This window comes from Momordica charantia, unplaced genomic scaffold (assembly GCF_013281855.1).
Source record: "Momordica charantia cultivar OHB3-1 unplaced genomic scaffold, Mcharantia_2.0 BLBB01000032.1, whole genome shotgun sequence".
Classification (NCBI taxonomy): Eukaryota; Viridiplantae; Streptophyta; class Magnoliopsida; order Cucurbitales; family Cucurbitaceae; genus Momordica; species Momordica charantia.
In genome coordinates this window covers 1-16389 of record NW_028275188.1, presented here as the reverse complement: position 1 = coordinate 16389, position 16389 = coordinate 1, and the positions used below count along the sequence as shown (strand labels likewise).

Below are 16389 nucleotides of genomic sequence, written 5' to 3'. Positions count from 1 at the left end.
ATGAAAATGCACTTTCATTACATATGCTTGCACTACAAAGATTAAACTTAAATAATAATACTTACACGATAAACAGTCCACTAAGGCAACTGTTATACACAACGGCTAGTAGAGCAGAGTATTGGATGCTGTCAATTACAAAAGGAAACTATTTTACACCGAGGCTAAATTATAGCCTATTTACTTAATTATGAAGAAACCGGCACAAATGGAAAGTCAAGGCCACGAAATTCCTTGCTGATGTGAATGCCGCAGTGGTCTCCTAAGGGTTGATTGGAGACATCTTGATGGCTATCAAATTTCACAAGTGGATCACATCCCAAAAAAATGTGTAAACAATGTGTATTTATTCTTGCCTTATTAAAAAAAAGAGAGGCCAAGAGGAAGAGATAAAATGCTTAAAAAATTTTAATTTCCAAAGTGAATAAGAAAATCACAAATTTGTTCAAAATAGTCACAGCTCTTCACATATAATATTGTGTAATTTTGAAGGAGGAGAAAAATTTTACATTCTAATTTTCTGTATGTATATTAAATTTTAAAAATTTAGTACATAATGAAAAAAAAAATTAAAGAAAACCTACAATATTTTAAATATTTTATTCATACTTTATAAATTACAACAAAGTACTGCATTTACTCTTGACAAATGACACATCTTTTTGTATAGATGGCATCCCAATCATGTAATAAAGATGCACGTTTTAGCATGAAGTTTTATAGCTTCAAAAAGAAAATAGATATTAATTTTTCACCTACTATTTTCTCAATTCATATAATTTTTGGCCCTAGCCCTAGACCTTGCACCCACTTGCACAGTCGTACCTCTCTCTTTTTATCCTACCCTTCAAGAAATTGATCAAATTTTTCATAATGGGTTGAATTCTTTTTTAGTAATGTTTTAAGGATAACATGGTATTAGATTATTGATTTCATATTTTTAAGCCAAAATAATTTAGGTCAATTATTTCAAAAGGAATCTACTGGGAAGTTTAAATATTCATACCAAATATTTATTATACCAAAAATAATAAAGTAAATTAATTTATAAGTTAGATGCGAAACAAATATTATTAATTTAAACATACAACTACCTATCCTTTCAAATAATTAATGGCAAACTAACGAAGCTCAATAAACCAAAATGTATACCCATGCGTAATTTTTAGAAAGATTAGACTTATGAATTAAGAGTAGCGAGTTGGCAATTAAAAGGATCTCTGCAGGACCACAAATCTACCACCCAACTCCTATCGGAAATTAATCATCTTCAAAGTTAGAGCTATTCAGGATAAAAAAATGTAACACTATGAGTTTATATTATTGATTCACTTCAAGTTCGAACCACGTGTTTTACAACTACATATGGAATCTTTCAGCATTCTACAAAGCTCTCTTAAGACACCATAGTAATGACTATTCAACTCTCAAGGAAACCACAACAATAATTGTCCGAACTCTCTTAGTGCACTCTAATTTTTAGTAAAAAAAGTAATTCTAGTCCTGCCAAAAGTACTCGCAAATATACTTTAAAGAAATATGAAACGAAAACGTTAACGAATCCGCTTAACCAAATAATTAGATTTTCTTTTTTGCTACAGACCAACTAATTAAATTAAAAGAGGTTAAAGGACATGTCTTTATCAATTACTTTGATACAATAAAAATATCTGAAGGTTCCATTTTCATCCTCAATTTATGAATTGTTGATAGTACTGAAGACTTCATTGTCAATCCAGCGAATTTCCAAGAGTACTATTTCAGTATTTTGTCATCTTTTATCATTTTTCACTCCCCTACACAAAGCACGTGGGAAGTTGGGAACAGACCTTGAATGGAACGCACTATTTCTTGTCGTCTCTGCTCGCTTTTCCGTTTTGTTTTTAGTTCAACCACGTTTGAATTAAGGTTCTATTTTTATGATCGTGATAAGTGTCTTGATGTCACCTATCAATATTTATGATGTTATATTTCAAAATTAATTGATAATGAGAGAAATAGTTCATATATATTATAAATTTGTGTAAAGTCACTTTTCTTTTCAACGAGATATCCTTTTCTTTTTAGCTCACAATGTAATTCTAATGTAACTCGTAGGATATCAAATACTTTGATAAGTGGTCACTATAGTTTGAACTTATTTCCTCTGAGTTCTTTACTATCTATATTGATCTTTATTGACCAACTAGACTAAATCATGAAGGTTAAAATGTTAGCAAACTTTCCTCTTAAATTCGTAGATATTTTGGGAAGAAATCAAATTTTTACTTTTGGAGTTAGCAAAAATGTATCCCTTTTTACATTAAATTTTAAATTTCATAAAATTAGACCTCAACTCAATTTCTACCTTAAATTATATTTAAGCGTTGCAATCTTCAGGTCGGTTCGGGTTTGTCCTGAAAACCTACCCAACCCAATTCAGTTAACCCCTAATTTAAATTGTGTAGTGCATTAGAAACCTTATCACAAAAATGTGTTGCATTTGGATCTTAATTTTTCATCTTCTTGCTCTTGCACTTGTGCTCCGGCCATGGCTGTACTTGAGGAACAGCCACAAGAATAAACTGCCTCCTGGTCCCAAAGGGTTTCCAATTCTGGGTTGCCTTCATTTGTTTGGAAAGAATCCACACAGAGATCTTCATCGCTTGTCTCAAACATATGGACCAATCATGCACATCAAACTTGGTCTTGTACACACCATTGTTGTCTCTTCCCCACGAGCTGCAGAGCTGTTTCTCAAAACCTACGATCTTGTTTTCGCCAATCGCCCACCAAGTGAGGTCTTCACCCACATAGCTTATGGTCTAAAGAACATTCTGTTTGCTCCATACGGCTCTTATTGGAGCAACATGCGCAAAATGTGCACTCTCGAGTTACTCAACAGCCACAAAGTCCAATCTTTCAAATCGATGAGAAGGGAAGAGGTTGGATTGTTGACTGAGGATCTTCGAGAGGCTGCAAAAACTGGTGTGGCTGTGGATCTTACTTCCAAGATCTTCTCTCTTAATTTAGACATGACTTGTCTGATGATCTTTGGAAGGAAATATGTAGGAAAAGAAGTTGATGATGAGAGGGGTTTTAAATGGGTGGTTCAAGAGGCCTTGCGATTGGGAGCAGCTCCTAACTTGGGGGATTTAATTCCTTGTATTGCACCATTTGATCTTCAAGGGCTGAACCGTCGAGCAAAATCTGTTGGCAAAGTGCTTGATGGGTTTCTAGAAAGCATTATAGATGAACACCTTCGTGAAGCCGATAACGAGACCAAAGATTTTGTAGATGTCATGTTGGACATCGTGGGCTCTCGAGAAACTGAGTATCAAATTGATCGATCTAACATCAAAGCCATAATCCTTGTAAGTAAACATTATCTATTTCTGTATTTATAATATTCGATGGGTTTTATAAAAAGAATCTATGCTCTGATAAACCTCCCTCATTTTAGGATATGGTTCTAGCGACAACTGACACTACGGCCACCACTATCGAATGGGCACTGTCTGAGCTTGTCAAACACCCACGTGTAATGAAGAAATTACAAGAAGAATTAGAAAAGGTTGTGGGATTGAGTGGGATGGTGGAAGAATCAGACTTGGATTACTTGAAATACTTGGACATGATAGTTAAAGAAATTCTCAGGTTGCATCCTCCAGGTCCGTTATTAGTTCCACATGAGTCGTCTGAAGATTGCACAATCGATAACTTCTATATTCCTAAAAAGTCACGTGTAATAGTGAATGCATGGGCAATTGGACGAGATCCAAGTGTTTGGATTGATGTAGAAAAGTTCTTTCCAGAGAGGTTTATTGGCAACCAAGTGGATATGAAAGGAAAACATTTTCAACTAATCCCATTCGGAGCTGGACGAAGAGGTTGTCCGGGAATGGAAATGGGTCTAACCATAGTTCATATGGTAATAGCTCAACTTGTGCACTGTTTTGATTGGAAGCTTCCAAATGATATGTTACCAATTGAATTAGATATGTCTGAAAAATCTGGTTTAACGTCTCCTAGAGCTCAAAATCTTATGGTGACTCCTATTTACCGTCTTTATAACTAATAGGTTGTGTGGATAAGTTGCTTAAAAGTTAAAAAGATATTAAGAATGGTACGAGGTTTGTCTTTGTGGACCCTAGCAAGATTTCTAGGTTGGAAAATTTGATATTTAGGACCGCTCCGCGTGTACTTTTATTTGGTTTACTATGTTTAAAGTATTAATTCTACTAGAGTAAAATGTTTATTTATGGGAGTAATTATATTCCGATGAAAATATGCATAGACACCATTAGATAATTTTCTTTTTCTTTTGAAACGAAGATAATTTTTAATTTGACGTCAGATCAAAGTAGAATTATATAATTTATTTTTTGTTTTCCTATTTCATCAACCATGAATGAGAACAACATGAGCATACGTCGAATAATTGACCTCTACTTTACTTTTTTATAGCGGAGGTTTAAAGTGTCATCCCTAATTTGTCACATTGAAAAATAATAATAATAATAAATGATTGAGTGGAAGATTTGAAACTATTAAATTACGTTCACGTTAGAAATATATAAAGTTTAATTAATAATTGAACAACTTAAGATTTTTGGGAAATTGTATTGTTTTTTAGTCACTCTTTTCAAAACCTATGCTTTCTAATCGTGGCTGACATCACTCTATATACCAAATGACTTTCCCTACCCTCTACTCTCTCCTCTCTTGCTCTCCCTCTCTTCTCGCTCTCTCTCGCACTGTCTCTCTCCCTCTCTTTCGCTCTCGCTCTCTCTCTTTCGCTCTCTTTCTCTCTCTCGTCTCTCTACTCTCTCCCCTCTCCTCTCCCTCCTCTCTCCTCTCGCTCTCTCATCTCTCTTCAGTTGAGGGGTAATGAAGTCATTTGATATCTAAGTGATCTCAGCAAATGTATGCCTAGAAAACTTATGTTTTTAAAAGGGTGATTACGAAACAAAAAAGACTGTGGAGAATGCCTATTCCGTCAAATTTTCTAAGATTTTCACTATATTGAATTTCTTGGATTCAATTTCTTCCAGATTTAATAGGTGACGAATAGTTTTACCATGTCTTAAGTTTCAGTTAAATGTCTATTTAGTCATCCTTAAAGTTTCAAAATCAAAATGATTAACACCGGTAGTTCCTCAAGTTTTAAAAATGGGTGTTGTACTAAATAATAAAAAAAGTTTAAAATGGTTCTAACAGTCCTTGAAACTAACTGAACGAAAAAATGATGTGAGCATTATTTGTTGAGTGGACTCTGATTACGTGGCAAAATATAATACTTTTATATTACTTTTTATTTATTTACATGTAACATGGAAAATGAAACGATTTCCTCCTTGCCAAAGCGAAGATAGCTTAGCAGTAATTAGCATATATCTCCAATTACAAGGTTGTAAGTTCGATCCCCCACTCATACATGTTGTACTAAAAAAAAACTTCTTTATTCGTCATTCTCCCTCCTCTCCTTCTCTACTACCACCCCCACCGCCAAAGCCCCATCCTCGTTCCAGATCTAAAACGTTTTGGGACTCTCCCTCCTTTCTTTCATACTACTTCTCTCCTTCTCCGATGAACCGGTGCAACCACTCGCTCGTCACAAATCGCCGCCACCACATTTCATTATAGATCTGAAACATTTGAACTATTTCGTTCAACATCTGAAATGAGTCATTTAAGATCTGGAGTGAGAGAGGGAAGGAGGGAGAGCAATAAGGAAAATTTTCTTTAGTACGTGTGGTGGAATTTGAACTCTCCACCTTTTGGTTAGAAATAGATGCACATTAACTTATGTCTAGGTTTTTTTAGTACAACAGGGGTGGAGGATCAAACTCACAAATCTCTTGGTTTGAGATATATGTCAATTACCGTTGAGCTATTCTCACTTTGACAACTTATGTGTAGGTTGTGCAAGAGGAAGAAGTTAATTCCATCACATATGCCAACAAAAAAGTAATATATTTTGTCACATAATCGCATCTCATTTAACAAATAATAGCCACGTAATCTTTTCATTAGTCAAACTAACCCTTAATTTATTTCAATGACTATTTAGAACCATCTTTAAAACTTCAAGAATTAAAAGTGTCATTTTAAAATCTCATTACTAAATAGATAGGTAACTCGTCCAACATTTCCAAGTATTGTGGGCAAATTCCATTTAACAAAATTGTTTCTTCTTCTTCTTTTTTTCTGATTTTTTCTAAAACATTACACTATGACGGTAGCGTGAATTCCTTGTGTTTCATAATTTTAAATAGGATAATAATTTGGTAGTTTTTATACATCAATATAATCCATGCAAAATAAAATAGAAGTTAATATTTTATACAATTAACTCAAGATAACGAGTGATACTTTTTTTTTCAGTACAACATGTAGAGGGTGAGGGATTGAACTTGCAATCTCTTGGTTGGAAATATATGTCAATTACCATTGAACTATACTCGTTTTGGCATAAGGAGTGAGGTTGACAATAGATAACTTAGAAAATCATGAAATTAAATGAAATGTGGTTGGCTTTGGCTAGTTGACTCGGGTTGATCGACTCAGGCTGGACAATTCGAGGTGGTTTGGCTTGGGAATGGTTGATCCCAAGATGGTCGACCTAGTCTGGTTAGCCTCGACTGGTTTATCCAAATTGGCCAATTAGGGTTGGTGATGGGGATGATCGTCTTGAGGTCGTCAGGTCCTTGCTGGTCGATCATAGATGGTCATTCTGGAGGGTCATTGGGCTCGTGCTTGTCACTTGTCGAGCTGGTTGGCCTGGCTTGGTCAAACTTGAGCTTGTGTCGGTCGGTTTGAGGTGGTCAACCACATGTTAGTCGGCTCGAGTGGATCCACCTAGTTTGGTCAGCCCAAAAATCATCTTAGACAGAAAACAAGATAACCCCAATAAGACAATGTAGAGAAAGAGGGGAAAAACTATAGAAAATCTTATCATTGAAAATAATGGCTGATTTTAAGAGGTGATTCACATCCATTCCCTCAGCAAAAATTATCTACCCACTAATATTCCAAAAATCAATTTAAAATAATTGTAGCTTTACTCAAAATCAATTTTATTTTTTTGTCAGGATCATTTTGAAAATTAAAATAATAAACTAGTTTTCTATTAATTCTTTTTAATAAAAAATCATTTGAAAATCACCCTCGAGAGGTTTGACCAGGAATCATTTAAAGTTATTTTGCTTTTCTAAAATCATTTATGAATCATGTTAAACATTATATTTTAAAATGAAAATAATTTTGACAAAAGTAAAAGTTTTCTCGTCATCCCAAAATCACTCACAAATATCTCCTAAAAATGAAACACGAAATGAAAATGGTATTTTTTTTTTTTTGCTACGGACCAAATAATTATATTAAAAGAGGTTAAAGGACGTGTCTTTATCAATTACTTTTGATAGAATAAAAATATCAGAAGATAACTTTGCATCCTCAATTTATGAATTATTGATAGTACTATTTGTAATCTTTTATAATTTTTCAGTTCCCTACACCAAGCACGTGGGATGTTGGGAGCAGGGCCTATAATAATGGAACCCACTATTTATGTTGTCTCTCTGCCTGCTTTTTCATTTTGTTTTCGAGTTCAACCACTCTCGAGACATGAGGATTTTTATGATTGTAATCAACATCTTTATCTATTAAATTATATTCAGATTTACTTGTAGTCTCTTTATTTGCTTGTTGCAACTCCAACAACAATAATTCAATAATCACTGCTCTAAACTCATTAAACATCCCCGTAGTGATACTTACACATGGTTCTCAATCAGATCTTTTAAGTGGCATCTACTAACTCAATTGTTATAGTGTCAAACAAGTCTCTTCAAGATTGCAGTGCCAATAGCTTATATGTTATTCCACCTAATTTTCCAAAATATTGAATGCAGACAATTAGACAAGATTCTAGCAGGTTGAATTTACAAATAAAAATTATTTCTTGGAGAGGTTATTTGGTATCTAGGTGAATGTTCTTTTTTTTTTAAATAAAAAAAAGATCGATCATTCATTCAAAAGGTAGGTAAGAAACATACAACAAAGGGAGGCTAAACGAAATCACTTCAATTTAAAGAAATGTGGAAATGCCATAATTACAAAAAGAAACTTTTATTTAGATGACCAAGAGAAAGCAATCGTTCTTATATCATCCCATAGAATGTAGGTCTATATTCATCTGAAAAGAGACATAACTAGGTGAATGTGATAGGTTAAAAAACTAATTTTATTTGGATCTCACTAAAGAGATTGTCCTGGAATACAAATGGGTCTATCAATGATTCGTTTAACAGTAGTTCTATTTGTGCATTACTTTGATTTGAAGCCTTCGATAGTATATTGTCAAAAAATTCTGTTTAGCTTGACCCAGAATTCGAGATCTTAGAGTTAATGTATTAACGACTAAGAAACGTTGATGTGGTAAGATATCAAAACATATTAACAGATGTATCGGAAATAATTTTCATCCAATTATTGGTAGTTTTTTTTTTTTTGAGAAATCAATTATTGATAGTATTAATTGAAGACCATCCATCAATCCAACTTTTCATGTTTGATACTACTCTATTTAGTTTACCATTGGTTCTTATTGACTATTAGACCAAACTATAATATTAAGATGTTTAACAAACTTTCCTCTTTAATTTGTAGATGTTAACAAACTTTCCTCATTATCTTCGGGTCAGTTCGAGATTATCCAACAACTGACCCAACCTGATCCAGTTGCCCCCTAATTTAAATTGTGTAGCGCTTTAGAAACCTCATCACAAAAATGGGTTTGATTTGGATCATAATTGTTCCTCTTCTTGCTCTTGCACTTCTCTTCCGACCATGGCTATTGAGGAACAGCCACAAGAAACTGCCTCCTGGTCCCAAAGGGTTTCCAATTCTGGGTTGCCTTCACTTGTTAGGAAAGCTTCCCCACAGAGATTTTCATCGTCTGTCTCAAAGATACGGACCAATCATGCACATGAAACTTGGTCTTGTTCACACCATTATCGTCTCTTCCCCTGAAGCTGCAGAGCTGTTCCTCAAAACCCATGACCTTGTTTTTGCCAGTCGCCCACACAGTGAGGTCATCAACTATATATTTCATGGTCAAAAGGACGTTCTATTTGCTCCATACGGCTCTTATTGGCGCAATATGCGCAAAACGTGCACTCTTGAGTTGCTTAGCAGCCACAAAATCAGTTCTTTCGAGTCAGTGAGAAGGGAAGAAGTTGGCTTATTGATTGAGGATCTTCGAGAGGCTGCAAAAAGTGGTGTGGCTGTGGATCTTACTTCCAAAATCTTCTCTCTTACTTTAGAAATGACCTGTTTGGTGATCTTTGGAAGAAAATATGAAGGGGAAGAAGTTCATGGGAGGAGTTTTAAATGGCTGCTGCGAGAGGCCTCGCGATTAGGAGCAGCTCCTAACTTGGCGGATTTCATTCCTTGTATTGCACCACTTGATCTTCAAGGGTTGAATCGTCGAGCAAAATTTGTTAATAAAGTACTTGATGGGTTTCTAGAGAGCATCATAGATGAACATCTTCGTGAATCTAAGAATCATACCAAGGATTTTGTAGATGCCATGTTGGACATTTTGGGCTCTCGAGGAACTGAGTATCAAATCAATCGATCCGACATCAAAGCCGTCATTTTTGTAAGTAAACATTTTGTTTCTGTATTCATGAATTATTTGATGGGTTTTCTGAGAGAAGCTTGATCTACCATCTAACTCATGATTTAATGATATCCTTTTTCTTTTTCTATTTTTTTAACGGAAGAAAGAAGAAGAACACGAACACGATGGAGATCGAATTGACGTGAAAAACAAAAGAAGTGGAAAAAGAGAGAAAATGCACGGGAAAGAATATGAAATATGATGGGAAACGGGGAGGAGTACCTCGGGATAGAGGTGAGGTGAGAAAAGGAGGATTAATAAACCATTATAAAAAATAAAAAAAAAAAAGAATTTTGGGTGGTTTCGAGAAAACCAAAGAAGGGGCTAGAAGGTTGGTATTTTTACCCTTTTTTTCTAATATTCGGTGGGTATTTTGGTTTTTTCGACCAACCAACCAATAGGTTTTGTAAAATGCAAAACCGATACCGGCCGAACCATAATATAAACTGACCGACCAATGTCAGATCGTCATTCAATGCGTTTAATGGTTTGATCCCTCGTATAAATATTGAATGTGTTTTTTTTTGTTGGTTTAGTAAATTAATGTGAATCATTTTTTCTTTTTTAACAACTATATGCACTAATAATTGTATACCTCATTTTTAGGACATGGTTCTGGGGGCAGTAGACACTTCGGCCACCACCATGGGATGGGTACTATTCGAGCTCATCAAACATCCACAAGTAATGAAGAAATTACAGGAAGAATTAGAAAATGTCGTGGGTTTGAATAGAAAGGTGGAAGAATCCGACTTGGGTCACATGAAATACTTGGACATGATAGTTAAAGAGACTCTCAGGTTGCATCCTCCCGGTCCAATATTAGCTCCACATGAGTCTCTTGAAGATTGCACAATCAATAACTTCTTTATTCCTAAAAGATCACGTATAATAGTGAATGCATGGGCAATTGCACGAGACCCAAGTGTCTGGACTAATGCAGAAAAATTCTTTCCTGAGAGGTTTATTGATAGCAAAGTGGACTTAAAAGGAAGAGATTTTCAACTAATTCCATTTGGAGCTGGTCGAAGAAGTTGTCCTGGAATACATATGGCTCTAATTGTAGTTCACTTAATAATAGCTCAACTTGTACATTGTTTTGATTGGAAACTTCCAGGTGGTATATTGCCTACTGAATTGGATATAACGGAAGAATTTGGCTTAACTTGTCCTAGAGTTCAAGATCTTATAGTTACTCCTATCTATCGCGGGCTGTCGAGTCGAACTCAAGGTGGGCTGCTTTGACGATGATTGCATGTGGCTGTTTCGTTGGTTGCCTTTCGAAGATGAGAAATAGTCTGGCATGCATAGTCGCGGCGTCTTCGTTAGTAATGATTTTGTTGGTAACTTGCTCAAGAGCTCATTAGGTTAAGAATGTTGTCATATCTTTGGTCTTTGTGGACACTAGTAAGATTTATAGGTTGGAGATTTTACATATGTTATAGGTAGGTGTTCCACATTTTGATGTACTGTGCTAGAAAAAAAGAAATCTAATAAAGCATAGTTCAATGTGTTAAAGGCACTTATATCCGACTTAAATGCCGTGAGTTCAAATCTTAAAAACAATTCCTGTTATAAAGTAGAAATATTTATTTATAGTATAATTATATAGTAAGGATGGATCAAATTAGAAATACAAAAAATAAATAACTGAACTGACTCGAGAGTTTTAAGCTTTCAGAATCATATGGGGGCAATTCTCCAACTGGAGTTCTTTCAGTTCAGATAATGAAAACCCTCTTATATGGTTTGAACCAATCCGATTCATCAAGCTTTTTGAGATCTCTTCTGGAGCCATCTCATTCCAAAAAAAATGTAGATTCTTCCTTTGGTGTCTATTCCACAGAGGCCTTAATAGTGCAGATAAGCTTCAAGCTCACAGAGGCCTTAATAGTGCAGATAAGCTTCAAGCTCACTTTCCCTCCATAGCTGACAATCCTGACTGGTGTATCCTTTGCCATAACAGTGAAAGAATCATTAGACCATTTGTTCTTGCATTGCCCTTTGGTCTCATCTCCTTTCCATATTCGAAATACAAACTATTATTCCCAATTGCTTCGATGCTTTTATACTCGAGCATCTATCAAACCCTCTCAAGAGCCAACAAGACATTCTTTGGAGTAACACATTTGGCTCTCCGTGGAATTTATGGTTGGAACGCAATAATCGTATCTTTTCAGAGGCCGAAAGATCTCGCGCTTCTCTAGCTACTATTTCTCTCCATTAGAATGTATTTATTTAAGTATTTCTTTTTGTAGATATGTTTCTTACATACTCTTGATGATATGGTACCTTTTCATCAAAATAAAACATTCATCCTTCGGAAAAAAAAAATTTAACATTTAACCTTTACAAAAGATATATTATGTTATAACCAATTAAACTATGTTCCTCGGATCTAAATGGGAGGAAAATAAAAAGATTGATTGAAGTTTACAACATGGTTAAAATTTAAGTAATCAATCAATTTTTTTTTTTTTTTTGGAATGATTCAATCGCTATTATTTAAGAATTATATCAAATGACTTTATATGAAATGACATACATGAAAGACATGTTGCTTTGTCTCTTGCTCCTCAACTTGAAGGAAAGGAAACCAACAAAACTAAAAATAGGCGATTAAATAAGATAGATGTAGATAAAAATCTTCAATACAAACATCAAGAACAGACAAACGGGGTGAGATATATATGGATTAAAATAAGATACGTGTTAAATCAAACTTTTCAATACGAACATCAAGAACAAACGAATTAAGTTTTGTTAAAAAAATAAAATGCAAAACAAAATATTAACCAAAAGTCATATGGATCCCACATTCTCCATATTAGTTAATATCCAAATCAATTATAAATCACGAAACATCATCTAAAAAGGAACAACCAATAACTTCCCTATCAACTTCCCATCTTTTTTTTTTTTACAATCGGGAGTTAGGAACTTTGCTCCCTTATACTCGAGCACTTGTGTTAAAATAAATACAACACTAACTATAGTTGTAAGTTTCTACCGGTATACAGAATAGTTTTCTTTAGATTATCTGGAAGATTGTAAATAAATATCTAAGGAATAAGATCTAGAAATATCTTAGTTTTTCTTTAGGCTCTAAGAGATTCTAGAGAATTCTTTGGATAAGAAGAATATGTGAGATCAAAAAGGGTCTATAAAAATCTGATCCTTCCCCAGGGATGTCCCCATAGGTGAGACAATTAAGGGAATAAAGTGAAGAGAGTGAATTAAGTGAAGTGAGTGAGAAAAGTGAGAAAGTGTGAGAGAGAATTTCGTAATAAAAATTACTTTCTTCGAGCGATTGTCTTTTTCCTTTTGTGCTAATTTATTCAACACCTACGCCTACGCCTGCTTCAAGACCGGATCCGAGAGACATCAAAGTTTTTTTTTTTGTATTTGCTCACTTGAAAGTTCAAACTCGAGATTAAAAAAAAAAAAAAAAGGAGTAGTTCGAACTCTAGACCTCTAAACTGATATGACCAAATGCTTCAAAAGTCCTTGCCCGCTTGGGCTCCATACCGACTCCCATTTGCATCCACACATATCATAACTGATATTATAAATTTACATTCCCGAAGACACAAAGCCTTGTATTCATCGAGCGGACGGCAATTGATCTCTGTTCTTTTAAAGAAGCCAGATTCCAAACAGCCTTACCATTAATCTCCTAATGGCTTGGATTTTGCTCGCTGTTGCTCTGGCTGGTCTTGCTCTTCTGATCTTAAAACCATGGCTGTTCAGAAGTCAGAACAAATTGCCTCCTGGTCCTAGAGGATTTCCAGTTTTTGGTAGCCTTCATTTGCTGGGGAAGCTCCCTCATAGAGATCTTCGTGATTTGTCTCAAAAATATGGATCCATTATGTACATGAGACTAGGCATTGTACCCACCATCATTGTCACTTCTCCTCAAGCTGCGGAGCTCTTCCTCAAAACCCATGACCTTGTTTTTGCGAGCCGCCCATTTTTTGAGGCCTCCAAGTACATGTCTTATGGTCAAAAGAACTTGGGGTTCGCTCAATATGGCTCTTATTGGCGTAATATGCGCAAAATGTGCACGCTTGAATTGCTTAGCCATCACAAAGTCAATTCTTTCAGATCAATGAGAAGGGAGGAGGTCGGGTTGTTGGTCCATTATCTTCGAGATGCTGCCAAAGATCATGTTGTCATAAATCTTAGTTCTAAAATTGCTTCTCTGAACACAGATATGACTTGTTTGATGGTGTTTGGAAAGAAATATGCAGACGCAGAGTTCGATGAGAGGGGTTTCAAGTCTGTGATACAAGAGGCCATGCAGTTGGTGGCTACTCCTAACTTGGGAGATTTTATTCCTTGTATTGCAGCGCTTGATCTTCAAGGGTTGAACCGTCGTTCAAAAGCTATTAGTAAGATATTGATGGGTTCTTTGAGAAGATTATTGATGAACATCTTGAATCCAAGAATGAAAACAAAACCAAAGATTTTGTGGATGTCATGTTGGACATCATGGGCTCCCAAGAAACCGAGTACCAAATTGATCGGTCTAGCATCAAAGCCATAATTCTTGTAAGTAAACTTCTCACACATTTAATTAATTATGACTTTCTTCTTTTTAGGTATAAAGTCACTCCAAATTTATCAACTTGTACACTTGGGCAAAGGATTTTCAATTCTTGGTTGTTCTAATTGGCTTAACCCATTTTTTAGGATATGCTTGTTGCAGCAATGGACACTTCAGCCACCACTGTCGGATGGGCGATAGCTGAGCTCATAAAGCATCCACAGGTCATGAAAAACTGCAAGAGGAATTACAAAAAGTGGTGGGTTTGGATAGGAGGGTGGAAGAATCAGATTTGGATCACTTGGAATACTTGGACATGTTCGTTAAGGAAATTCTCAGGGTACATCCAGCAGCTCCGTTATTAGTTCCACACGAGTCTCTTGAAGACTGTACTGTTAATGGCTACCATATTCCTAAAAAATCACGCATAATAGTGAATGCATGGGCAATTGGACAAGATCCTAACTCCTGGGTTGACCCAGAAAAATTCTTTCCCGAAAGGTTTATTGGTAGTCAGGTGGATGTGAAAGGAAGAGATTTCCAATTGATTCCCTTTGGATCTGGTCGAAGAGGTTGCCCTGGAATGCATATGGGTCTAGTCGTGGTTCATTTCGTGATAGCTCAACTTGTGCATTGCTTTGATTGGAAGCTTCCGAATGGTATGTTACCAGCTGAATTGGATATGACAGAAGAATTTGGTTTAACTTGTCCCAGAGCTCAAGATCTTATGGTTACTCCTATTTATCGTCTTCAAAACTAACAAGTTGAGTGTTGCAAATAACTTAGTCAAATAACTACTATAGAATGTTATCAACTTTTGTACTATCAATAGTTCTAATATTCCTAATAAAATGCAAATAATGATGAACCATTTAAATCTAACTTAAAAGAGCTATAGTATGTTGTTGGCTTTTTATGTGTGGACTCTAGTTGAAAGGTGTGTTTGGTTGGCAAGATTTATAAACCATTAAAATCTCTCCTTGTTTAGAGTCTTTTAAATTTCTCCTTCTCCTTGTTCATCATTCCATAGCTTTGTATTTTTGTTTCCATCGGTAGACAGGTGAAATGGGGCTCATTTCGTCATCTTAAAAGGTTTCCAAAGAAGTACACTTTCCAGCAATTTCTTTGAGAAGATGCTAAAAGATTATATGGGTGGCAAAATAACGGACCTGAACATGACACCACCTCCAGAAACTTGTCTTTCTATTCTAACCATAAGAATTGGAACAAGGACAATCAGCATAATTCCATATCATTTTCAACAGTTATTGGGCATGCGACGTGGATTCTTCTTCTTTCAAACTGCAGAGTTAATTTTCAAACACTGCAATAAATAAGCAAGCTGTCATGATGGCCTCTGTCCTCAACAATAAACACATGAGACTTTCCATTCACTTGAACAGTACTTTTCCCAGGAGATTTCCTCACTTGTTTGATCTCATCATTTTTCTCATATCTGCAACTCTATCCCATCTTCCAACTGATGCATATATATTAGCCATCTCAACAAACGAAACTGCAACCTGCGGCTGCAATTCAAAGAGATTACGAGACACATATTCACCGATTTGCATGTTGCGGTGATCTTACAAGCACCAAGCAATGCACCCCATATGCCCACATCAGGCTCCATAGGCATATCTTGAATAACCCAGGCTTCAATGAGCTTCCTTTCCCCCCCGTCCAAGCAGGTCTATCATGCAGGAATAATGATCCAAACCAGGATTTATACCATATCTTTCAGTCATCATCATAAAACATTCCCTCCCTTCTCAAGATAGCCTTCATGAGAGCAAGCTTGAAGAACACTACCAAACGTGACATGGTTTGGCATTATTCCCGACTCTGACATCAGATGGAAGATATCTAAGGCTTCTCTAAATTCCCCATTCAAGCACAAGCGCAATCATGGCCGTTCCAAGAGACGATGGTTTATTTAGGCAAACCGTAAAAATACGTCTCGAGCATCACTCATGCTTCCACTTTTCCATAAATGTCTATTAATGCATTGGAAACAACCACATCTTGTTTCAATCCATGTAAAATGAATAGCGTTCGATCCAATGTCCTAGCTCAAGTGCCCCTGCTTTACCACAACCTGATATCAGGAGAAAGAACTGTAACTAAATCAGGTTTCTCACCAGCTTCTTCCATAGCATTAAATAATACTAAGGCC

The 16389-nt window shown here is 35.6% G+C and overlaps 2 protein-coding genes and 2 pseudogenes across 3 annotated transcripts; all 4 read left to right on the top strand.

Annotated features, from left to right (window-relative positions):
* The first annotated feature begins 2413 nt into the window (after positions 1-2413).
* LOC111005413 (cytochrome P450 71AU50) lies at positions 2414-4250 on the top strand. The gene is made up of 2 exons (XM_022276894.2): positions 2414-3353; positions 3443-4250. The coding sequence occupies exons 1-2, from the start codon at positions 2472-2474 to the stop codon at positions 4055-4057; spliced, it is 1497 nt and encodes a 498-aa protein (XP_022132586.1). The 5' UTR covers positions 2414-2471; the 3' UTR covers positions 4058-4250.
* Positions 4251-8613: 4363 nt separating this feature from the next.
* Positions 8614-11206, top strand: LOC111005329 (cytochrome P450 71AU50). Its single transcript, XM_022276791.2, has 2 exons — positions 8614-9646; positions 10274-11206. Exons 1-2 carry the CDS (start codon positions 8774-8776, stop codon positions 10910-10912), a joined length of 1512 nt encoding a protein of 503 aa, XP_022132483.1. The 5' UTR covers positions 8614-8773; the 3' UTR covers positions 10913-11206.
* Positions 11207-13092: 1886 nt separating this feature from the next.
* LOC148207901 (cytochrome P450 71AU50 pseudogene) lies at positions 13093-14489 on the top strand (annotated as a pseudogene). The gene is made up of 2 exons (XR_015787591.1): positions 13093-14218; positions 14360-14489. The product of XR_015787591.1 is annotated as a cytochrome P450 71AU50 pseudogene (transcript).
* Positions 14431-15200, top strand: LOC148207900 (cytochrome P450 71AU50 pseudogene; annotated as a pseudogene).
* Positions 15201-16389: the final 1189 nt, after the last annotated feature.